Below are 26,166 nucleotides of genomic sequence, written 5' to 3'. Positions count from 1 at the left end.
GAAGTTGCTTTCACAAGGGAGAACAGAAAGATTGCCAATGGCTGTAGATCAGTGGGAAAGTAGATTATAGAAGGAAAACAGAGTCAGAAAGCAAGACCAGACAGACTATGAAGGACCTTGTTTCCATCTGCAAGGAGAGAGATATAATTTGCTTTAAATTTAAAACATAATTTTCATTTCTTTATAGTGAATGGATTGTCAGGACTCAAAGTGGATGCAAGGAGATGAGCTGAGGGAAAGTGTAACAATTGGAAGATACCAAGTAAGAACAGGGGCCCGGACAAAGGTTATAGTAGTGGAGAAAGAGATGGAAAAGATAATTTTAGAGGTGGAGTCAATATAATGTATACAGGTTGCTTGAGCAAAGGAAATAAATCATGAACAACAGATTTTTAGGGTTAAGCTGTTGAGATGGGGAAAAGGGATGAAAAGGAGACGCAAAGCTTTTTTTGTTTTGTTTTTATTTGGTCCACATCAAGGTTTAGGTGCTTTTTGAACTTCCAGGTTGAGACATTGTCAAGGAGACTTTTGGATGGATGGATCTAAACTTCTGGGGAGTAATCAATGTTGGGAATGTAGATTTAGAAGTCACTTATAAGGTAGGACCAACTTAAAACAGAATGCTTAATTAGAAAAAACAAAAAAAAGCTCCACAGTCAGAGAAAGGAAAAGAAGAACTAATGGTAAGCTCAAGCTGAAAACAACTGGGGTCATTGTCAATCATACTTTCTAGAAATGATGCTATTATAAGAGGTAATCAAGCCACAGTGAGTCTATGTGAGTCTACTATGTGTTCACAGATAGCTAACATGCATAATAGAAAAAACTATCCTTCTATTAAATCCTAAATACTGTGTTTAGTTACAATCATTGTAGAGAAACTGACATTCAATGTGATTAAAGGTAAAAAAAAAAAAAAAACAGGTTGTTCTGAAAACAGTTTATATGAATTGAAGATAGCTTAGGGTAAAGAAGAATAGAGCTGAATTAATTATCATGTCTTTTACTTTTTTTTTTTTTTAGTAAGAAAGCTTTAGTTAAACAAAACACTATTTGTTGACCACTGAAAAGGGTCAATGTCTGTGAAAGAAATAAGTAGTTGGATGCATAAAAATATCAATTAAAAATACAGATAAAAGAGAAAATATTTCCATTCTCATAATGGTTTTAAAGAGAATAGTCAAATATTTTTGCACAATAATTTAAGCTCCCAAGTATTTGTCTTGTTCATTTTTATAGCGCAGCCCTTAAACTAAAGCTGGATAGATAGTATATGCTCAATGAATGCATGAGGAATAAGTGCATAAATGCATAAAATCAGTCTTGAGCTGCATATCTGATCATTTTCTAGAGCTGAGGAAGGTTAGACAAAGAGATCTCTTGAGGTCCTCTCCAGCTATATAATTCTTTAATTATGTGCAATTCTGGATCCCACTTATTCAGTATAGCTCTGGGCAGCAGAACAGGTAATGATGGACATTAATTATAGTAGGTTCACTACTGCTCAACCTAAAAACAATCTTTTAACAGCTAAAGACGTTATACAAGATGGGGAAATCTCTGTCTTGGGTATATGTGAGTTGCTTAGCACTGCGGTATTGTGGTGAAGTAGGGTGATCCTCTGGGGTGTCCAAGAGGTGTCTGGTACACTAGGTGTGAAACCAGGCTACACATTCTCTAAGACCCTTCCTTATTCCAGCATCTACGACTTTATAATACTGAGATGAGATCCACTAAAAGGAAGATATCTTCCAAGGACAACGAAGTCCTCCCCAGAGAATCAGTGTCCTCCCTTTGGTGAGGTACATTGTTCCATCTTATTTTGTCACAAACACATGAGGTGGTAACATTTTAGCCACCTGGAAGTTCTTCACAATAGCACATGTACTTTCCCTTTTCAGAGGCATGTATGGTTGGAACTGTTGTTTTCATGTGAATGTTTTTCGGACCAAAATACTAACACTCACAGCCATTTATAGAAAAACAAAGGAAGAAAAAAGGCCAGGTGATGTTTCATTTCCTGTTTCCAAGAACATCCTATTGAAAGGAGACACTGCCAGCTTGTCAGGGCAAGCAAACAGTAGGACCCCAATCTACCTGCAGATTAGTAGCTCTGACTATTTTGAGTTTTCATTAGAGCACTGCATTCCATAGGGCTCCATTATTCACTTTACCCTAATGCATCTATGGTATAAAGATATGCTGGATGCAGGGCTTACCTGAAATAGCACTTAGGTTCTAATCTCTATGCATCCAAGAGTACACGGTCACAAATAGATGGGTTCATTTGTATGCTGTTTTGTCTTCATGCATATCTAGCTACCTATCATTTCAATTTATGGGAAACAGCATGCCTTATTAGCCTAGCTAAAGTTTCCTCAGCTTTTCAATTATGACTCCTATTTTCTCTGAAAGGCAATGTAGCTATTATTTAAATTTGAGAACCACTATACCCTTGTGTGAGAGTGTGTAGGCTGGTGTTGTTTTTTTCTATGTGAATATATATACATCTATGTACAAAATAATGTCAGTTTGAGGCCTACACAGAAAATAACAATGAACTGATTAGTTAACTTTTCTTCCACTGAAAATGAGCTACTTGTTTACCTTGAAAGCTGTGACTTAATTAGAAGCTACTGGTGATGAAGAAGCTGCTTGTGTTTCACAAGCTTGCAGTTCATAAGCAGGAGACAAATATCAGTCAAGAATTTCATAAGGGAACACTGATGATAATGACATGGTCAAGTCCTTACAAAATACTCACTTAGCCTTTGAAAGAGAAGTGCAAAGGAGAATTCTTGAATAAGGTATTTCTTATTGTGTTCTAACACATGACTCCAATAGCTGGTATTTAACCATTGCAGAGATGACTTCAGAGACTGGCATTCATAGGTAGGCAAGCAAGTAGAAATCATGGGTGGCATCCAAGTTCAGGGAAATATTTGTAGCATTTATGACAAACAGCAGTGTCAACATCCTTTAAATGGAGAAAATGCTATCTCAAAAGTTTCATTTGAAAAATACTTTGTAACTTGGAGGAGACAAGCAAATGGAAGGTAGTATTACCACTGTTACTGTAAGAGGAAGTTCAATGCAAATGCAGCTATTTTCTCCTGAGCTTTGAAAACATTTTCTAACAAAAAAACAGTTCATGGAACAAGGGAAAACTCAAACTTTGTATTGAGGATTTTGAGAGACATGATTTTGTCCTACTTACGTATCCCTGAAAGAATATTAAGAAATTTTCCCAGCATGCATGGTTTCCCTCCAAAAATTCCCAGATAAATGCTCCTTTGGGAAGTGATCAGGTCTTGGGTGGGAAATAACTGCAGAACAGACTGAACAGTCAGACGTAAGGATGGTAAGATGAACCAAAACCAAAACTCTCTAGTTCATGCCAAATATCCTCTCCTTTTCTGTACCCCAAAGGAAACACCACCACCAAATTCCTCTTTTCCTTAGAATAAGGAAACTGTTGTGCAAAAGGGTCTAGAAATCAACCATTAAGTAAGTACTAGGTTCCCATCATAATGGAGAAAGAGCAGGAGGGTGATGGTCAAGTGTGAGATGGGGCTATCACCCCCCTTCTCTCAAGACTTAAGTGGAGAAAATCTGCTCAGCTATATCTGTCTGCAGGGCATTTATCAATTCTCTTATTGAGACATAAATGCAATTTTTTTGGTAGGGGCTAAAAATGTTGCCTTTCTTGGTGAAAAAAACAAATAAACAAATGGATGCATTTTAAGAGTCAAGTAATCCTTTCTGAGAGTAGAAGTCCTACTCTATCCTCAGTGGAGAACCTCTTCCCTCCACAAAGAGGCAGGTCTTTGCAATAAAAGAGATTACTTACAGGTTCAACCTGGGATTTAAGTTCCAATGAGTCCTACCCACCCTAACTTACTCACATTCTTGATTCCAATCAGATATATTTTCTTAACACTCCCCAATTTTCCTGAATCCCAGGGTTTGGTAGGGGTTTCCCTTCCCTTGACTGATTTCATCAGTCCTCTGACTCCTGGCATCTTTTTCTCAAAAATCAACTCTCCTGTCACCACCTGCACGAAGATCCCTCCTTACACACTGGGCAGGACTCCATCCTGCGCTAAGATCCCAACAACGCACAGGGCCAGCATGCTTTAGCAGGCATTGCTTGGATTTCTGGTGACATATAGACTGTCTAAGCTCCTTATCTTGACTATGATCTCCTAGAGGGCTAGGACCATGTGATAAGCCTCTGTACACTCATTAAAGATCTGGAAAATTCAGTTAAAACAGAAGAGCATCCATAACAGAGACCCAACCTAGTGCTGCCAGGTACTAGCTGTGTAGCCTTGAGCAAAGTATTTATTATGTCTGCATTTCAATGCTATTATAATTATGTGATAAAAAGAGTACCCACATACCTAGCGTTGTGTCAAGAACTAACTTAGTTAACTTACTAAAGGGTTTAGAATGCTGTCTGGAATGTAAGAATTCCTCAAAAAATTCTGTCATTAGTATAAGTAATTTCAGTCTTCTGATTGTACCCAAAAAGTATATAATCAGTAGTAACAGGGTGACAAACAATTACAATGGGAACCTTTACACGTTCATTCATCAGTTAGTACTTTTCCTTACAAATGGCTCCATGTATCATTTCAAAATTTAATCTCATAATCTCATAGGAAAATATAGCAGTTGGTAAAACCACTGAACTTCATGCTAACTTCAGCTCTAAGAAACTGACCGTATTTGACTATTTTCACCCCCCAAAAATGGCAAGTAAATATGGTTTAACCCAATAAAAGGACAAACTGAGAGAAAACTTTTTAAGTCCTTCCAAGGTGGCTGAAGCCTAAATTTGGCACCTGGGAATCCTATGCCTCTTCCTGATTACAGTCTGATACTTCCCAGTAAAACTCTTACTTTAAAAGGGATAGTCTCCCAAAATCAAGGGTCTGGGAGTTAAGCCAGAGCCCATCCTCCAACTTGTGGTTCACCCCAACAACTGTACTCTGGATAGTACCCTCTACTCCCAAATATTCAGTCTCAAATATTCACTTTGTTGCATGTGAAGTCTGAAATCCTTTCCCCTCAGCATATAAATGCACATGATACTTATTTATCTCCTGCCAAAAGCAAGAACAAACAACAGCATCAGTCATCGTCGTCATCATCATCATCATCATCGTATATTCTCACAGATCTTTGTCCTCACTGGAGGGTCTTGCATATATACACACAACCTCATTCCATAATCTACCTTCCTGAGAAGAGTTATCTCCACTGTCTCCATTTTACTCCATTGCTTATCATTCATTCATTCATCACTCATTTCATTCATAAATCTATTACAATCTATCTTTCAATCCCACTTCTCTTTTGAATCTACTCTGACAGAGTTTGAACTCCTCTACTACTCTACATTGATTAATCCTACATTGTTTTTCGTTCCATAACTAATTTGGTCCAATTATAGAATTTGGTGCTATTGATCACCCCTTTCTTCAGCATCCATGAAAACATTTCTCCTGGTTTGTTTTTTTTTTTTTTTTGCTTTTTTTTTTCTTTTTGGCTACTTCTTCTTTGTCTGTTCCATAATTTATTTCCCATTCTGTATGTTGATATTCAACCATGTCCATATAAATCCCTGATTTCTCCTTGTTGTACCTATCCTCCTGAGCCATTGAGCCCACTGCCATGGCTTTACCTATCATCTAATGGCTAATGACTCCAAGTCTAGAGTGTCAGCCCAGACCTCTGTCCTGACCTTCAGATGAATACATCTGACAAATAATCATCATCTTTGCTTGAATATTCACAGACATCTCAAACCCAACTTATCTAGAACTGAAATTAGTATCTGCTACATGAACCCAAGTGTCTTGCAGCAATTTCTATATCCTGTATTTTGGATTCTTAATCTTGGCTGCTTGAACCCACAGGTCCTTCCAGCTCTTTTCTGCCTTATCTGAGCACCCTTTCTACCACCCTACTCTATTTATCATACCTCCCCACCTAAATTATCTGGTCTACTACTGCTACCTAAGAGTTAGATGATGGAATGTATATTAAATGGATGGATGGGTGAATAAATGGATGAGGAAATGGGTAGATGGGTACAAAGTCATGCAGAAAAACTTGTCCCAACACTTTCCACTAAAAGGAAAAAAAAAAAAAAAAAGCTTATTAATAGGGTAGGGAGCTGTCCTTACCACAAATGCCTGACTGGCAGAGGTGTGTGTTTCATGGCCACGAGGGCGCCACCCCAGTCTAGGAACCAGACATTGTACTCTTCATCAAAGATCTGGAACAACAACAACAACAACAATCATAGCAATGCCTCACATTTGCACAGGGCTTGTTACAAAGTCTTTCACATACATTGTTTCCTCTAGGTTCTGAGTCTTCCAACAACCCTACCAGGGAGTTTGGCAAGACTATCATCCTCACTCAATAGATAAGGAAATGGACTTGCAGAGAGCAAATAACTCTCCCTAGTTCACTGAAACGGAATTTCCAGGGATCCTTCCACTAGTACTGTGTCCAGTGTGTAGTACGGTGTGCTACAAGAAGACAAGACAACAAGATGCATGCTCAGCTAGGAAACCCAAAGGAAAATATGACTTAAAAATGTTTACCCATCTTTGCATTTTGAGTAACTTACTACTCAGTTCTCTCCTTTCTCAACTATTCAGGTTTTTGCTAATTTATAAATGGTCTGTCCCTTACAGTGTTGTTCATAAATTATCTAGGAATGTAAAGACAATTTCTCTAGACAGTCTCGTATACATGGGACAATTTCTCTAGACATGATGACTGAGTTCTTAGACTGAGACACTGCCTCCTAGGTTTCCGTGCAAGCTGGATGAAGGCCTAAGTTTGGCCCTTGCAGATTCTGAAGGTATATTGGAATACAGTGCTTCCAGGGACGTAGAGTTATCCATTCTTTGATTCATCCTTTTGTCCATTACTCATTTCATGCATCCATTAATTCATTCAAGCATTCAGTGATCCATTCATCCATAGGCATTTCCTAAGCATCTACTATGATGCCAGGCTCTGAGCTATGAGAACTTCAGATGTAATCCCACACAACTCAATGCTTCTATTATATACATCTATCATATCTCCAACCTGAAACAGGAAAAAAAAAAACATTTCTCTAGCAGAGAACCAACCTCCTACCTATAGATCTTCTAGAGGAAACTAGAATTGGATAATCCCTCTAGCTCTTAACCACTGGTGGTGGCTCTTACAGCCTAGAAGGAGAGGTTGGGATGCTGGGTTAAGTGAGACATAGTAGAAAAAGTGAGGAGTCTAAACATATTTAAAAGGGAGAGAATAGGAGGAATGGGGTCTGCCTTAGGGAACACCATGGAGGAAAACCTAACCTCCCAACTGGTTTCCTTTCTCACATTTGTCTTTTAAGAAAATAAGAATGTCCATACTAATGGTAGTATTAATGCAAAAAGGACCTCAGGGTGATTCATTTATATATCATATATAAACATGAACTTTGGGCTTACAATGACAGCATTTTCTTTCCTGAGCTCAAAGGTAGGCTCTGTGATAATCCACATAATGGAGATGCTGGATTTAAGTGTGAGGCTGAGGAGTACAAGAAGATTCTTGCCATGGGGAAAAGAGAAACGTCATTATCTACACTTTCCTGTCTATCATTTTGGCCAATGTTAACAAGTGTCCTGTACAGTAATGGAGTGGAAACTGAAATCCTTAGCTATTTACAAAAAGAGAAAAGAAAACGAAAGTAGTGACAACACAAGGAAGGGATGTTGCGGTGGTCACCTGGCCAGGTGAGCTATTTCTTGAGTTGGAGGGACAATGGTTTGTTGTTGGGAGTTTATATACCAGAAGAGTTGATGTTCCAGTTTCCACCCAAATTTGACACTTAAAAGAGTTTATCTTGGGGCTCCTGGGTGGCTCCATCAGTTAAGTGTCCAACTCTTGATTTTGATTCAGGTCATGATCTCATGGTTCATGGGATCAAGCCCTGTGTCAGGTCCACACTTACAGCATGGAGCCTGCGTGGGATTCTCTCTCTCTCCTTCTCTCTTTCTCTGCCCCTCACCTGCTCACACTTTCTCTAAAAATAAATTCAAAAAATTATAAAAAGTGATTATCTTATATTCTGAAGGTATGTTCTTAATTATGTGTCCTCTCCTCATCTGCCTGATTCTGGCCTTGTGGGTAGGAACCTTAACTTATTCTTTGTCGTATGTCTTATAATACTTAAAATAGCTGGTTGTAAGTATTAGTCCTAGGTAAATTTTTCTCTTGATAGTGGTAGTGGTGACAGTGGTGGCAATGGGGGTGGTGATGATGATGCTGGTGATGGTGATGACATTTCACTAAGGGATCCAAACAGGAACTTGTCCAACTAGACTGCAGATGATGGCTTCCCCTTCATCAAGACATTCAGTGCTCTTCCTTTGTCTTCCTCAGGTAAAAACCTTCTCATCTTTAAGACTTACTAAAATGTCAACTCTTCTTGTTAAGTCTTTCCCAGTTTCCTCAAGTAGAATCAATTCCCTTTACTCTGCAGGCTAAAAATGCCATGAAAATAATTCACTCTAAACTACAGTTCGTTATTTATGAAGCTGTTTTATCTACTTAATTTTGAACTCTTTGAGGAAAGGGACCCCAAAATATTCAACTGCCTCCTCAGGTTTGTACTTGACACCTAGCTGACATTGTATAAATCTGTGTCGTTCAATACAGTAGCCACATGAGACGATTTAAATTTAAATTGATTAGGGGCGCCTGGGTGGCTCAGTCGGTTGAGCGACCGACTTCGGCTCAGGTCACGATCTCACGGTCCGTGAGTTCAAGCCCCACGACGGGCTCTGGGCTGATGGCTCAGAGCCTGGAGCCTGCTTCCGATTCTGTGTCTCCCTCTCTCTCTGACCCTCCCCCGTTCATGCTCTGTCTCTGTCTCAAAAATAAATAAACGTTAAAAAAAATTTTTTTTAAATAATAAATTTAAATTGATTAAAATAAATAAAATAAAAAAATTCAGTTCTTCTGTCAAACTAGCCACATCTCAAGTGTTCAGTAGCCACTTGGGATGGCACAACAGAACATTTACATCACTGCTGAAAGTTCTATTGGACAGTGTGCTACAAATGTGTATACAATTGAGTTAATTTTTCATGTAGTCATGTATCTATTAAGCTGCTTCATACTTACTTAAGGCTGGACCTACATATTATTTAAATCACCAGAGATTTCAACAGCCTTGGGTTTTTATTATCCTAACCTATTCATCTTGTACATAAAGAAACAGACCCAGAAAGGTAAAGGGACCTATCTGGGTAGATAGGTCCCATGGCACATTAACGATAGAAACCATTTCACCGGTTGTATCCCCAGAAACTAGCACAATACTTAGCGTCTGGTGGCTGTTCCATACTTATCACTGAATGAAAGAATGGGAAAAAAATGGGAAAATTCCAGTTCTTCATATTCCTTACCCAATACTTCCATTTTACCCCCCTGTCCATCTGTCAGGAAAATGGACCAAACTGGACAGGTGCTTCAATATTTTTTGCAACCACAAAGTCATAATGAGCCCGAGAATCTATAGGAAAAAGAGATGTTGACAGAACTTGCCCTAAATGCCTCTTCCCTGTTCCCAATTCTCCCAATTACCTGTCTCCATGTGTTGCCCCCATCAGAAGAGATGAACACACCAATATCAGTATATGAGAGCTCCGGGCCAATGTTGCCTGAAACATAAGCACATCATTTGTAATTACTTACAGATTTGGGACTGAGGGTAAGGGTCGCAGAGGGTAACGATTTTCTAAGTATGTTTAGAGTTGATTTGTGCAGTGTCTTTATTGGTGTCATATCAAAAACACAGCAAGAAGAAAAAATGTAATATGGGAACACAAGTAAATAATATTATAGATATTCATCTTTAAATGGTAAGACTCAAAGACCCAGTATTAATGAGCTTGGATCTCTTGAACTATTCATGCTTTTACCAATAGTCTCTTAAAATTTATCTTTATAGGCATTTTCTGAAGGTGGCAAAGAGTGGAACAATAGATATGCATGGCGAAGTTGGGCCTAAGGATACCTTCCTCCTCATGGATAATTTTAGCCTAAGGAAAACTGGTGTGTGTGTGTGTGTGTGTGTGTGTGTGTGTGTGTGTGTGTTTACATGTGAGTGTATATCCAACTCAAACATGTCCACCTGTCTCTTGGGTGCCACACAGATGAATGACCCCATATTATCGACCACGTAACCAAATGTATAGGGTGGCCAGAATAAAATGACTATCCTCAGCAGATCATGGCTATCGAGCACTGCAGGAGAAATCATCTGGCTTGTGCCACGCTTACTGCCTCCTCCATCACTTCACAACTTCCTGCTCTCTCCCCTTCTTTTCCTTCCCTTGAGCATCATCACCCAGTGGTTATACTTATTAAAAGAGGAAATGATCAAGATTTTCTGGTCTACCTATGTTGCCCAAGGTTCCCCAATGGGCATCCCCCACCTCAGAGCCCAGAATAGTGCCCCAAATGCAGTAGTTAACCACTCAATAAATAATTATGGAATGGATGAATGAGTCAACAAATGATTAAATCATGTTCTGATATTGATGTGTATTTGGGGATGTATCAAGAACAAGGAGAGTACCCTAAAGATTTAAGAATTTATCATTTTGGCTGATATTTTTTTCTTTAAAAATAGCAGGAAGGGAATGTTAGCTCCTACACATCTGTAGCCTAAATAAGAGCACAATAAAAATGCAATAATGAAAATGTTAATTGAGCTCCTGACATTTAATGCTTCAAAATGAGAAATTAAAGCCAGGCTACAGCTTGTCAAGCTCCCATCAGCACCAGGGAGCACACAGCTAGCCAACTTGTTTTGACACTCTGGCTTCCAAAAATAACCCCAGGGCTCAGGGCTCAGGCAGTAGGTGTGAGTGGAGCGAAGAGAGGCACCATGAGCAGCTCTGTGGAGATCTGTCTGGAATCTGGAATTCAACTCTCTAGATACAGGTTATGGAAGAAAGAAAGGAGGGATGGGGCAGACAATATCAACTCATGTCGTTTGGGGATGGCTGCCTGGAGCATTGTGACAAGAAGGATTCTGAAGTCATACTTAGTTTCAAGAGAACAGAGTATAGTGATCAATCAGGAATGTCTACCAAGGTGGCAAAGAGCTAGAAACAGGCACAAAAGCACAGTCACCCTTGAGCTGGAATCTGCTATTCCTGTAATGGCTTCTTAGGGTCTGTCTCATCACCTTGTACTCTCTGTAGGAGCTGGTTCTGTCATCTTCCTAAGCCCCTCTCTTTCAAAGCTCCACCAGACTGACTTTGGAGGTTCTGTGGTGATGAGAATCCAAGGCTCACAGCAATGTCTTTTTCTGGAAATATCTTCCACCAACTGAAAGGAGCCCTTAAAAAATTGCTACTGAGCACAAGAACCAAAAAAAGTTGGTTCCCAGATGAAGGGGCAGAAAAGATGTCTCCAAGACAACTGGATCTCAGAACACAGCAGTCCCTAAGTGGCCCTATGGGGAATCCCTGACAGGAAGAATCTGGGTGATGGCGTCAGATAAAGAAGATTTGAATAAGGCGCCTTACTGGCTGATGTGGGACTGCGAAGCTCACCAAAGTGACCTCTGATCTGATTAGAAGAGGATGTAGTTGTTCCTCACTTAAGAGATGTGATGGGAAAGGGGAAGGGGAGAGACACAGAGAAGAACATGAAGCTTTTCTCACCAATGGCTTAGCTGGTCAGTCTTGGAGGCTCCACTGCCCTTTTGGCAGCTTTAAACAACTTTTAAAAATTCCCATTTCCTCTCAAAGCTACCTTTCTCTGCTCCTTAAACACTTGTGCTAAGAAAAAAAAAAGGAGGAAGGAAGGAAGGAAGGAAGGAAGGAAGGAAGGAAGGAAGGAAGGAAGAGAAAGAAAGGAAGGAAGGAAGGAAGGAAGGAAGGAAGGAAGGAAGGAAGAAAGAAAGAAAGAAAGAAAGAAAGAAAGAAAGAAAGAAAGAAAGAAAGAAAGAAAGAAAGAAAGAAAGAAAGAAAGAAAGAAAGAAAGAAAAAGAAAGAAAAGAAAGAGATAATTTTGGGGTCTCGCTAGCACAGATGCCCATTCAGGGGACTAAGGGCTCGGTGAAAAGATGGAAAAGGAAGCAGACGGGGCACAACCCACTGCAGGGCGGAGAGCGCCCCCATGGAGCTTCAGTTCACAGGAAGCTTGGTAGGGAGCCCGGGGTATCTTGCAACTGGCAGGTGAAGGGGCTCAGGACTAGACTTGGAACCAGACAGAGTGTTGGTGTGGGCACAATACCTCTTCCTCTTCCTCCTCCATCTCCTCATCTGTAAATGGAGGAGAGTCATCACCTCTTTCACATCCTAGCACTGTTGTGCAATGGAGGCACGGAGAGCGCTTTGCACGCTGCAAGGCACTGTGAAGATGCAGGGTCTTGACACCTTGCTTGAAAACACAGTGGTAAGAATATTTAGAGCCCTAGTGTCCCCGCTCTGCTAAAAGCAACTGTCAAACTCTCCAGACTGGCATTCTATCTGCCCTCTGAGATGGCCTCAACAGGAGTTGGAGACGAATCCTTTCCTCCACGCAGCTCCCCCAAGAATACACCTCAGGGCAAAGAGGAAGAGGCAGTGAGCACCAGGGGTGGCGGGAAGGGGGCCCAGGGTCACAGGCACCTGGAGGCAGATGAAATGCCTGGACATGGGAAAGGGCCCTAGAGACAGGCTCCATGCAGGCCACTGAGGGCACCCGTGGCTGACTTCATAATTGTTTTCCTGATAACAAACAACCTCCCAGGGAGAGCTGGCAAGCAGGCTAAGCAGAAGCTGGGAACATGAAGGCATGTGCTAGACATCTAGCTCTGGCTTTTCGTCAGACTCTCCTCGGCTGTGTTATAGCCTTCCCAAAGTCCCAGAGACATTTGTATGGCAAAGAGCCATACAAAGTTATGAGAGTTACAAAGGGGAGAATAAAAGGCATTAGTAAATTCTGGTACACAGTTGACCCTTGAATAACATGAATTTGAACTGCGCAGGTCCACTTATGTGTGATTTTTTTTTTCCAGTAATACAGTACAGTGCTATAAATGTATTTTCTCTTTCTCATGATTTTATTTTTTTAATATGAAATTTATTGTCAAATTAGTTTCCATACAACACCCAGTGCTCATTCCAACAGGTGATCTCCTCAATACCCATCACCCACCCTCCCATCCCTCCCACCCCCAATCAACCCTCAGTTTATTCTTTTCTTAATAACATTTTCTTTTCTCTAGCCTACTTTATTATAAGAATACAGTATGTAATACGTATGACATGCAAAATACATGCTAATCAACTGTTTGTTATTGGTAAGGCTTCTGGTCAACACTAGGTTATTAGTAGTTAAGTTTCAGGGACTCAAATGTTATATGTGGATTTTTGATGATGTAGGGATTTGTGCCCCCAACTCCCGCTGTTGTTCAAGGGTCAAGTGTCTACAAATAAAAACTTTCAAAACAAATCTGTAATGTCTCCATGTGTGTCAATTTATAAAGACTTAACATTTGACTAATTTAGAAACACATAATGGTCACAGGTAATAACTAAACTAATCCTACCTCACTGTATTCTGAGTACTCTGCTGGGGGTCTTGTGGACACTCTCTTCTAATTCTTACGAACCCCCCACAAGGTAGGGGGAAAAGTCTGCTTTATAAATAGGAAAACGAAGCCCAGTGGTTGAAGAACTAAGCCAAATTTATAAGGCTAGTGAGTGTCAGAGCTCATCTCGGAAAGCAGGACAACAAGGAGTGTATTCATTCATTCAGTGCATGCATAGTGTATGCATATGATTTATGGGTTCTGTTGAAGGAGACGCCCAAATCATACATAGTCTTCTGGTGCAAGATGAACAGGGCTAAACTTCTGTAATATTACTGATAATAACAGGTAACGTGTATTGAGTACTCGCTATGTCCTAGGCACTGTTCGAGTGCCTTAAATCCAGTTCTTCATTGAATCCTTCAATTCTGTTATGTCAATACCGTTAATCCCACTTCACCAAGGAAAACACTGAAGTTCAGAGTGGTTAAGCCACATAGGACAATGCCTGGCTACATAGTTGACATGCTAAATAATATTACTTTGATTATTGATTACTGTTTTCCATGTTCCTCCTACTCCACCCCAGGATGTCCTGTAGGCCTTGAGGAAAATTAGAGAGTATTGCAGTCCCTGAGTTGAGAGGTTCAGCCCCCAAGGATTGGGGGTTTGGGGATCACTCCTCAAGCCAGAACAGTAACAGAGCCTGCCGTCATCACTCATTATCTTGGGCAGAAGCCAGTCCTGAAGCCAATGGTGTTAAATATGGGGATCTAATCCCTACGGGGTTGAGAGAAATGGACTGGAATGCTAGAGGGCTACACTTGCTGCAAATCTGATCAGTGTGGTCAGTCATGGATGGTATTTAGAAGTTCATGCAGCTGGAGCCAAGGAGAAGGAAGTCCTGTCTAGGAGAGCAGTAACTCCAGGAGCCAGAGCTTTGAGTTGATAAGACAGGACAGAATATACCATCTCAGGAAGTCACTGTGAATTTATCTTCTCTCATTAGAAAAGAGCCTAACACTGGAGCTCTAACTTCTGAGATTAGAAGCCTGCCTTGCTTTATGCCATCAATGTATTCCTGAAAAGGTACATGTAAATCAAATGCATGCTAATCAGAACACATTCCCCAGAGACTTTCATTTTTCATTTCAGAGTTGCTTTATCTTCATTTCTGATTGATGTTCAGTGGACAGTGGTTCCAACAATGCAACCTTAGGTTTTTCTGCCCTTTTCCCCAGGCTCTTAGCCAAGTGGTTAATCATGTGTAAACAAACCTTTACATGCACCAGAGACCTCCTGATTAAAAACAGCTCTGGAGTGAAACCCTTTGCAAAGAATCCTCTGTGTAAAGAGAAAATGACCTCAACTTATATTTGGTGAGCTGGAAAGTTCACATATCATGATGTCTTAAAGTGAGAATTCCCTATTACAAACAAGCCTTCTGATCAGTTAGTTTACTTTGAGAGGAACTCTGGTCTCTTGCTAAGTCCAGGGGACTGCTCTGTGACTGTGTGGGATGCTCATTAACCTAGAAGTGTCAAGTGTCTGGGGTTCTTTTCCTGGGTCATTAGACTGGCCCTGGGGTTCCGTAACCCTGCCTATTTACTGGGGAGAGCACCCATTGCTTTCCCCCAATGCTCAAATGATTCCAAAGAGGTGATAAACATATTCCAGAAGCCCTCAGAGAGGAAGAAGCCCCAGGAGTGTCTTCCTTACCTGTAGCCACCACAAGCCCCGGGGCTGTCTCCTTACTGGAGATTCTTCCTGAGGAATACGGATTTTCAGAGATCTCCAAGTGCAGGTGTAAGGAGCAGAAGGGCTACAACGGAGAAGAAGAAAACAGCTTCATTCCAGCAAACTTCTGACACACACCCTGCCCCACCAGAGATGAGCCTTCCAGATGCTCAGCTTCCAGAAACAGCCACATATTCAGATTTGGGCAAGGAGACATTTCCCCCTGAGACAGCAGGTATGCTCATATCTGCAGCTGCCCCCCCACCATCACAACTGTAGCCCCTGCCCCCTCTTCCTCATCACCCCTGCTCCATCCATCAAGGTCCAGTTCACAGTCAGCATTAGGAAGCCTCCCTGATCATTACTTCCCACAGGATGATCCCAACCTCCCTCTGTGTCTGATCTTGACATTCACATCCTGCTTTTTACAGGTGTAGGTGGCCACTGGGAGGGAGGGAGAGAAGCAGTCTCCACGCCCTCTACCCTCTTGTTCAACCAGATTGTTTCAGTTCCTCTTTTATTATGCAATTCCTGTATATGATGTTACTTGAATTTTACCTGAAATGTTTGAAGCCATTGTCTAAAACTCATATAAATGTATTTACTCATTTATTCATATTTAGGTGTTTTTAAAAAGGATTAGGGATTTATAGAGATGTATCTTGTATAATAAGTAAAAACAAGAAAATGATGAAAATTGGGAAAGGAGAAAATGAGGTTAAGAAAATAAGAGAAAGCCTTGGGTAAGGCCTAGGGAAAAATAAAATTCATTCTGTGACCAGCTCCTAGAGGTGGGTGCACATTGGTCTCTGATCTTGCTGAGACCTCAAGCAGAAAACATGGGATTAGACTGCAATCCACAAAAGAGGAAAGGCCCTGTATGTCCCCATAGCCCCAGTCTTTGATATAATGTCTAGAATACAGTAAATGCCTAATAAACCTTTTTAATAAGTGGCAGAAGGCAACTTTTGGCTAAGGGGACACATAACCATTTCTGGGGCCTTAGAAGAGAACATCCTCTCTAAGAGAGCATGAAGGTTGTGAATTTCACTGTTAATGATGGGTCTTCCCTCCCCACCAAGAGTTGTCACACCTGAGGGCAGAAAAAACTTCTTATACAGCATGTCGTCCTTAGTGCCAACCTCAATATTCCATACACTTGTTACCTTGGGAATGTTGCTAGATTAGCTCCTATCCCATGTGGACACACCTGACCTTTTCTGGGCTTCCAAGGCAACTTTTGCTTCCCTTGACATCTATCAAACATTTCTCAAACTGTATCACAGCAGTATCAGTTAACAAATGTGTTTCTATCCATGAGCTCTGTCTGGGGCCCTGGAACACAGGCACTTTCTCTTAAACATTTCTTTATCTTAGGAGTTGGAGCACATAGTACATTTTCAGTAAAAGCCTGTGGGTTTCAACTGAACTTTCCATCCAGGTGGTATGGCAATCTGAGTCCATAGATCATCTCCCTGGGAGTTGTGGGAAATCCTTGCTCGGCACCACCCAAGTTCCTATGAACCCCATGCTGGAAGAAAGCCCCTGATGCAACATCCCAGGTGACCAGCTTGCCCATGGACCTCATGTGAGACTGAATGACTAACCAGCAGGCAGTGTACCGGACTTCCTCTCAGGTCCACATCTGGAGCTTGAAGTAGGCGCCAATCTCTGCCCTTGTTGTATGTGATGTATGTCTTCACTTGCTCATCCACCTTCTTGTTTGCCAAGAATATCCCTTTGATACCTGCTACCTAGGAAAAAGGGCAAGAGATGGAGAACCATGTTGGGCCAAATGCTGATACTCTTGGAGAAGACTAGCACTTTCCATGGGGTTTTGGGAGTACAAAAGAATAGAAGAGGAGGAACATGGTGAGAAATGCCATATGGCATGTGGTCTTTGGGAGAAGTATAAGTTAATCTCTGTACTCTCCTCACCTGACACCAACCCAGATGTCCCATTGCCCTTTTACTGCTATTCATTTTCCCACTTTGCATGTTTCTACACTTTGTTTATAGGATTTTATCCTTCCTTAACTATTAACATTCCCTCTGAGGTGGCAGTGGTTGATAATACCCGAAGGAGTTAACTCTTCTAGGGAACGTGCACTTTTGCTCAGGAGGAGCTTGTAGGCAGATTTTGAAAGCATAAAGGTATAATCCCTAATGCTAGAAGTTTAGGCATCCTAATTAGTAGTGAGACATCTATTTGTAGGCAGATGACCCAGCTTGGTAACCTGGCATCCATCTTTGGCTGTGCCACCGGCTCTCTGTGTGACTTTGCGTAACTTCCATATCATCTTTGGGTCTCAGCCAATGGCCACTTTGAAACAGACAGAATCAGACCTGCCCTTCCTATTTTCCTCAGTTGGCTAACAATGGATACATGAGATAATGCACAGCACTCTTGCCAAAGCTCCTGATGTATTGGAATTTGCATACCCTTGATATTTAGAAGACAGAAGAGCATCACCACAAAATTAAAAAAAAAAAAAAAAATATGATCCAGAAAGGTTCTAGAGTAAGGACAGATTCAACTCAAACTTTTATTCCTTCTATGTCTACATTTTGGGCAATGAACTGATACTCAGAATAACAACACTCTATGTCAAAGAAAGATTGGGGCGCCTGGGTGGCGCAGTCGGTTAAGCGTCCGACTTCAGCCAGGTCACCATCTCGCGGTCCGTGAGTTCGAGCCCCGCGTCAGGCTCTGGGCCGATGGCTCGGAGCCTGGAGCCTGTTTCCGATTCTGTGTCTCCCTCTCTCTCTGCCCCTCCCCCGTTCATGCTCTGTCTCTCTCTGTCCCAAAAATAAAAATAAAAAACGTTGAAAAAAAAAAAATTTAAAAAAAAAAAAAAAAGAAAAAAAGAAAGATTCCCTAACTTCCTGTATAATCCCAGCATGTTCCAAAGCCAAAAGGGAAGTCAAATCATTTAAATACATATAAACATGAGGTTGAATGGTAGATTTTCTGGAAATAGATACCTCAGAATTTTAAGTGTATTTATTCCCCCATTCTTTTAGGATCCTGTTTAACTTGCAGAATAACAGTGGGAAAGGATTTCACAGAAGTCAGCTCTTTTATTTAATTACATAATTCAGTTGATGAAATAAGAAGTTTTGGGGGTTTTTTTGTTTGTTTTTCTTTTAAAGTAACCTGACTGCCCTTGAAAAAGAATGCCAACCCAAATAAAAACAAAAACACAAACAAAAAAACAAAACAAAATAATGGACAAAGAATGTCAAGCAGAGAATAGAATTTATCTGGGAAGGACACCACCAGGAGAATTTGACAAATGGCCAACAGTGGAATTGATTAGATTCCTAACTTGAACAGAGGGTGGGTACAGACAGAAGCTGAAGTAGGGGGAGGGGCACTGGTGTCAGAATTCTGTCCTTCCCAAGACAAACCCTCCCTGCCCTCACTGCTTAAACTCCGTGCCATTGCAGGAAGACTGGTGTCTTCCATGCTCATCCAGGGGCTCTGAGTCTCTCAGACCACCTCGGTCTTTAAAATCAACTTCAAAAGTGTTTCTCTTAAACCTGACTATCAATCATTCTTTACAGAGAGTGGACTCTGTGTTTCTTTCTTTTTCTCTCTTTTTTTTTAATATTTTTAAACATTTATCCATTTTTGAGAGGCAGAGAGAGCACAAGTGAGGGAGGGGCAGACAGAGAGGGAGACACAGAATCTGAAGCAAAATCTAGGCTCTGAGCTGTCAGCACAGAGCCTGACACAGGGCTCGAACCTATGAACCGTGAGATCATGACCTGAGCCGAAGTCAGATGCTCAACCGATTTAGCCACCTAGGCGCCCCGGACCCTGTGTTTCTTTAGAACCATCTGTCTGATGGAGGACTTTTGGTATTATCTTCAGCCACAGAGCTGGTACCTTTTCTGTTGGACCACCAGGTAATGATCTAGAGAACTGTCTCACCTAAGCCAGCTGGCCCCTTCCAACACAACACGTACCTAGGGCCTTGCTGTCTACTTCCTGGGAGAAAATATACAGATCTGATTTAGACATCTCATGTGGGGCTCCTGTCACCCCCATCTGCTGCCTCCTAGCTGGATGCCTTACAGCATGAATTACTAGCCATTCAGCTATGTCCAGTTCTTCTGGATGAGTGTCTTTGGCAAATGGAATGGTCACTACCATAGTTTCCCAATGAGCGCTCCACCATTCAGATGAGCAATTTTTGCAATCCCGACATATTAGGAGAGAAAAATCAGGAGAATGGGGTCTGAAAAGATATAAAAGATATAGGAAGGAACCCATCTGCAGCTCTGAAGGTGTTTCTTCTGCAGTTACAAAGGAGCCACAAGCAATCTCCCTCCAGTCTGAAAGAACCAGAACACTTCCCACTTGCATTTGGATTGTTTAAAACCCTTACATTATTACTGAGTTGCTTCTTGGCTCTGTATCGTGTATAAATGGACTATAAGTTTGGAGGGCCCTTTGCTTTTGCATGCCCTAGACCAACAGCTTTCAACCTTTCTGACTGCGGCCCAAGAATGAAATGTGTTTATGCTCAGTCTAGTCCTCACACCCACATATACATGCGTGAGTATACACGTAGACCCATATATGTCTCTGACGCAAAAGTATCATGAAACACTACTTACCCTCACTACCTACGACATAAAGGGATTAGGGAAGGAAACACACATTTTGACTCTTCCATCCGAAGAGGTACTTGGCATCTGATAAACTCTAACCATGTGACCTCCCACTGTTATTTGAAATCAGAAGCATGGCCGCAGCTGCTGGCCCCAGAGTTCAAAGAGAAGGGCAACAGCTTGTGATGGTGCCCACAGAAGAGGGTGGGACAAGTGCGGGCCTGCCTGGCCCACTTTCCTTCTGGGAATCAATTTGAGGTTTGAAGGGAAACTGACAGCGGCCTCTTGGCAGAGTACTAAGTCCAGGTGGCATGGTCATCTGTTGCTCACCTCCCTGGGCCCTCAGGACAAGGAAACCGGGGCTCTGCTGAGAAAAACAATTATCATGGTCTGCTGTGGGCCGTCCCTACAGTGGGACCTATGGTGAGGGGCGGGTCAAGGTGAGTTTGGGAAAGATGGCCCTGTGGAATCTAACAGCAGTTGATCACTTAGCCCAAGATGGGTCACTTAAAGTCATGATAAAGCAAAGGCGGGGCACAGGCACAAGGGACAGGGAAAGCAAGGAAACATCAATAAGATGGGCAAAGAAAGCAAAATACTATGGATGACTCACAGGGTCTCATTTTATCCATCCTAGGGAGGTCAACATAGTCATTAAGAAATTCAAATTAAACACACAATAAGGTGCCATTAGGCCCCTTCACAGTAGCTACACACACACACGCACACACACACACACACACACACACTCAACTGATAATGCCAAGTGTTGGTGAAGATGTGAAGCAACCAGAACTCTCATACATCTCTGGTGGGGATGCCACTTTAGAAACACATTCAATCCCAAAATCCTACTCCTAGGTGTATAACCATGAGAAATAAAAAAAAAAAAAAAAAAAACTTATGTTCTGGTGAATGTTTATAGAAGTTTTATTCATTAGCTCACAGACTGGAAACAACTTAAATGTCCTTCAACTGCTCAATGAAGGGATAAACTAGGGCATATCCACAAATGGAATACTACTCAGCAATAAAAAAGGAATATCTACTGATATTCAACAACATGAATGGATCTCAAATGCATTATTATTTTTTTAAATTTTTTAAAAATGTTCTTTTTTACATTTTATTTATTTTTGATAGAGAGACAGAGCACAAGTGGGGGAGGGGCAGAAAGAGACGGAGACACAGAATCTGAAGCAGGCTCCAGGCTCTGAGCTGTCAGCACAGAGCCCGACGCGGGGCTCAAACTCAAAAAGGGTGAGATCATGACCTGAGCCGAAGTCAGACGCTTAACCAACTGAGCCACCCAGGCACCCCTTAATTTTTTGAAGTTTATTTATTTATTTGAGAGACAGAGAAAGAGAGAGAGCGTGCGCACAAGTTGGAGAGGCACAGAAAGAGAAGGAGAGGCAGAATCCCAAGCAGGCTCCACAGCGTCAGCACAAGGCCCAATGTGGGGCTTGAACTCACAAACCATGTTATAATGAACTGAGCTGAAATCAAGAGCTGGATGCTTAACCAATTGAGTCACCCTTGAGCCCCTCAAATGCATTATTCTAAGTAAAAGAAGCCAAATTCAAAAGGCTATCTACTGTATAATTCCAGTGACATGAAAATCTAGAAAAGGTGAATCAGGAGAGAGAAATAAATCAGTGATTTAGGGTAGGAGGATAGTTGACTACAAAAAGGAAATATTTTGGTGTGACAGAACTGTTCTCTATCTTGATAATGATGATAGTTACACAACTGTGTATCCCTGTCAAAACACATAGAACGGTATACCAAACAGGGTAAATTTTACTACGCATAAATTATACTTCAATTAAAAAAAAACATAAATGTGAAAAATTGCATAGTGGAAAGAGCCTGGGCTTTTTAATCAAATAGACATGGAATGGTTTAAACACAGCTCCACCATTTTACTATATGTATGATCTCGGCCAACTTACTAAATTCTCTGCATCTCTGTACTCTCATAGGCACAAGGGAGAATGATACCTGCCACAAAGAGATAGGGCAATCGATAAATAAGAAAAAGTATATACATTATTTAGGGTTATGCAATTCAGTACCATGGCCACTAACTACATATGACTACTGAGCACTTGAAATGTGGTCGGTGGGAACTAAGGAAATGATTTTTAACTGTATTTGATTTTAAGCAATTTGAACTTCAATTTAAAAACTGACACCCAATTCTGTTATTGGCAAACTTTAAGTATGTTTGGAATAACTTGGGTATGTGAATCTTCTTTTTCTACTGTAAATTTTATGAAATGTAAATACTGATCAAGTATTTCTGATGAAAATTTAGCATAGGAATTGAGATGTGTGGGAAGTGTAAAATACACCCTGAATTTTGTAGACTCAGTATGGAAAAATATAAAATATCTCATTAGTATTTTTCAAATGGAACACATACTAAAATGAAAATATTTCAGATAATTTTGTTACATAAAACATATTATTACAATTAATTTCACCTGTTTATTTTTACTTTTTAAAATGTGAGTAGTAGAAAATTTAGAACTGCATCTGTAGCCTGTATTATATATTTATTCAACAATGCCGGTATAAGGCATTGTCTCATATGCTGTTGTTATTATTACGATGAGGTACAAGTTGGATGCTTAATATCCAGGAAAATATTAAAAAAAAAAATGCATCCGACTAGCAGCTCAGAGCATGTTTCTGTAATATAATTGAGGGCATTGGAAAGGATATTTGTTTCTTGATTTATCTGTGGAAAGCAACTAAGAAGAAATGAAGTTTAGAGTTAGTAATGTGTGATGTAAAGAAACCACAACAAAGCTCTATGTGAAACGAGTATCATAGAAGAATGGTGAACACACATAATAGATTACATTCATTGTCAACACCAGACTTGTTTTGATGGAACAGGCTCTGACACCTTAAAAAACATTATTATTTGTCCTTCAAGAATTATTTTCTCACCTGATTATGTAATTACAGCCATGACAATTTTGTACTTTGAAGCAGGGATTAAAGAACGAGATGGGACTCTCTACAGTAGGAGACTGCTTCAACAGACCAGGAAACACACAATGTCTCTGCTTTACTTGGTTTTAGGACATTCAGTGGGGTGGATTCCCATTGGTTTCCAAGGTCTTTTAGAGACAAGACCTGTAAGGTGAATTCTCAAGTAAGTTCTCATTTTCTTTGTCTCCTTTCCGCGGTCAAGAAGAAGCTTGAGAGGGCCACATGCAAAATAGAGTGATACACTAGTAAGTAGATTTAAGTGGCTGTGCTCATTCTGAGCCACCTCACATCCATGTTACCTAAAGGCATCCCTGACATTTCAGACAAGGTTAAACAGGTATAATATCCTATCACATTATAATATAAAGTTAGACATTAATGTGGCATAGGGGACTATGTCACGCATCTAAATATCATTTTTTAGGTATGTAGATGTAGGGGAAAAACACAGAGAAATGTTAGCCCATCAAATAAATGCGCAACTCTTCAATCCAGCTCTTTACTAGTATAGTCACAATATTTACCCCCAGTGTTTCCAAAAATCTCTCCACATCCCATGAAAATGGGCATCTAGTCATCAGACTCTAGTTCTCATCTCATGCTGGGATTCCACCAGACCTGTCTTTCTCTCAAGCTCCAGTAATTCATCCTTTAAGCCAACTCATTTAAAGGACTCCCCAAATTCCTCAAGTTAGAAGTCACCTTCCTCCTTATTGATCCTACAACACGGAAAATCATAGCCTTAATACAAGTTAGTCTATGATCACTAACTACCCTAATAGAATCACATATCTTTCCAGTAGATTGTGAGTCTCATGCACTAGCCACATCTCATCAAACAAAATACACTCTATGAAAGTGTATTCAATTTAGTTGAATTGAATGTGAAAGCTTACTAGTTTTCCCAGCTGCATTACTCAAGGGCATTCAGAGTCCAGAAAAATTATAGTCTCTCTGCTAACTGGCCATATGGTACACTATCTCAGTTTCTGTGAGAATCTCCAGTGAAGAAGGTTAAAAACTAATGACCCCTAGAGACCAATTAAATTTAGCTGTATCTCCAAATCACAGAATGCATCTCCAGGTGCTAAACAGCATCACCCTCTAAAAACCCTTAATATGGTCATAGTCTAGGTAGCGTGAGGATACAATTTATTCCCTTGGTATTAAATGCCTTATAGAATCTGAAATCCAACCATTTATCTGGCACTCATTCTCGTACCTGACAATAATCTGTTCTATGCAATTAGATTGGCTAGTTCATGGTCTCGCAAATCTACACTATCCATCTAGTTCTTGGCTCCTGCCACTCTCAAAATATGGAATGCCTTCTACTTCTTCCTCCCCAGGGCAAAAAAGACTTATAATAAGATTGGTAACATTGCAAAAAAATAACTGGGCATGTGTGGCTCATCCCCATGTTCACTATTTTAGGGCTCTGCCTGCAAAGATCACATTCTCTATATCTCACTGCAATGATGTTACAGGAAGAGGCTTCCACAGAAGAGCATTTACTAATTGTGCATGTGACTGGATGGGTGTATCCAGTTCTGGGGTGCAGTATTAGCAAGCCCACTCCCTCCTACGTAACTTTTAAAAAGAAATAACACTGACATCTGATCTCCATTTCTCTCGCCCTTTGTCTCTGTCTCAACTGATTCCAATCTGGGCAGGTAAAAAAGGAACTTCCGTTCACTGACTTCCTCAAAGTCCAACAAGCTAGATGGCCAGCTTCCTGAGGGTACGAACTAGTATCTCTCCTCCCTTGCTCATGGGCTTTAACACAGAGTAGGGGCACAATGAACCTTGATAAAATTAAATGGAAAACAAGCTCAACAGAACTGGTTTTAGAGAAGTCGCCTTGCCTGGTATGTCTTGCTTCTCTATAGATAAAATGACACCATGCATTTTTCCCAACAAAACTGAAAATGCAAGACTGTCTTCAGCAAGACAAAAGAGATTACATGTATCTAGGCACATTCTTCACTTTAATCCTTGTTCTACTTCAGATCAGAGTGGCTCACTATTCACAATGACCAAGGGGTTTTAGGTGCCTTTATTAGGAAAGGAACAGCACAGTGCCAAACTCACCTGACTTATCAAAAGGACCAGAGACACAGGGAGTTCACAATCAAAAGATCATCTGCAGCAATGCCTACTCTGTCCTACTGGAGTCTAACTGCAGGAGTATGAGTAATCCTCTCACCTCGATAGCCTCACTTATGCAAATAGGAACTTGGTTTGGAATGTTGGTTGGAATGGCCTGAGTCCTGGGAACATTTCATCCAAACCTTCCCACTAGATGTGACTTACTGCCCAATAACAATGTATATTTCTTCTTCCAGGTATGAATAGAGGCATGTAAATGTAAGCTTCCCAAAGCCCTTTACACACCTTAGTCATCTTTGCCCATTTTCATAACTCTGAGAAGAAATCTGGACAATTTTCCAAACTGGGACCTTGTTTGTTAAGGGAATTCTTTCAGTACTTGTCAACTACCTCCTAGGAAATCATGGTTATTTCTACTGATTTTGTTTTTTATACCCACTGACATTCACTTCACCCCAGACCTTTGTGTAATCCTGCCTAACAAAATAACTAGAATCGTATATGTTTCCCCTGCTCTCAGTAACTGAAGAGCCAACTTAGATACCAATACAGGGATGCTGGAACTTTGACGGGCACTGTTCAGAAGAGACCACTGCAAAGTAGAAGCCCCTGCACTGATCCCTCTTTTCTAAAAGCTGCTCCCACTCCCCAAAGATGAAAACTCCTAAGGGAGCAGCTCACCCATACCATCTGAAGCTACCACTCATGAAAGACAACTTCCCCCTCCACAAATGAATGTCCTCAACCAGTGTAATGTGTAGGTTGACCACTAGTTACGAGTGAATGCTGGATAGTAAAATACATCCCTTTACTCAAATCAATCCATCATACCAAGGTGAGCACTGTGGCCAGGACCATCAAAGGTCATACACAGCCACTAGAGATACAAGAAAGTACCATAGCCTTAGGGGCACTGAAACAATTAGTTTTTTTTCTCTAGTTCCTATGAGGAATCACTTGTTTTCCTAGATAAATTATTCTTTAACTGGTGATCACATTTAAAAACAAACCTCAATATAACTGAAAACTCAGTAAGGTGATGCTGATATTAAACAACAACAGTAACAACAACTCAACATAAGTCAAGGCCCGTTCTT

The 26,166-nt window shown here is 40.8% G+C and overlaps 1 protein-coding gene across 3 annotated transcripts in view; it reads right to left on the bottom strand.

Moving 5' to 3' along the window:
• Window positions 1-26,166, bottom strand: part of SORCS3 (sortilin related VPS10 domain containing receptor 3) — a 596,149-nt gene that overhangs the window by 80,452 nt on the left and 489,531 nt on the right. For all 3 annotated transcript variants that reach the window (XM_058697711.1, XM_058697712.1, XM_058697710.1), the window contains exons 10-13: window positions 16,945-17,091; window positions 15,320-15,422; window positions 9,652-9,728; window positions 6,195-6,286 (exon numbers count right to left, since the gene is read on the bottom strand). In XM_058697711.1, coding sequence (XP_058553694.1) covers window positions 6,195-6,286; window positions 9,652-9,728; window positions 15,320-15,422; window positions 16,945-17,091 — 419 coding nt within the window. The remainder of the gene's footprint in view (window positions 1-6,194; window positions 6,287-9,651; window positions 9,729-15,319; window positions 15,423-16,944; window positions 17,092-26,166) is intronic.

The sequence above is a fragment of the Neofelis nebulosa genome, chromosome 13, assembly GCF_028018385.1.
Source record: "Neofelis nebulosa isolate mNeoNeb1 chromosome 13, mNeoNeb1.pri, whole genome shotgun sequence".
Lineage (NCBI taxonomy): Eukaryota > Metazoa > Chordata > Mammalia > Carnivora > Felidae > Neofelis > Neofelis nebulosa.
The sequence above is the reverse complement of the archived record's forward strand: the minus strand, read 5'-3'. Positions and strand labels throughout refer to the sequence as shown.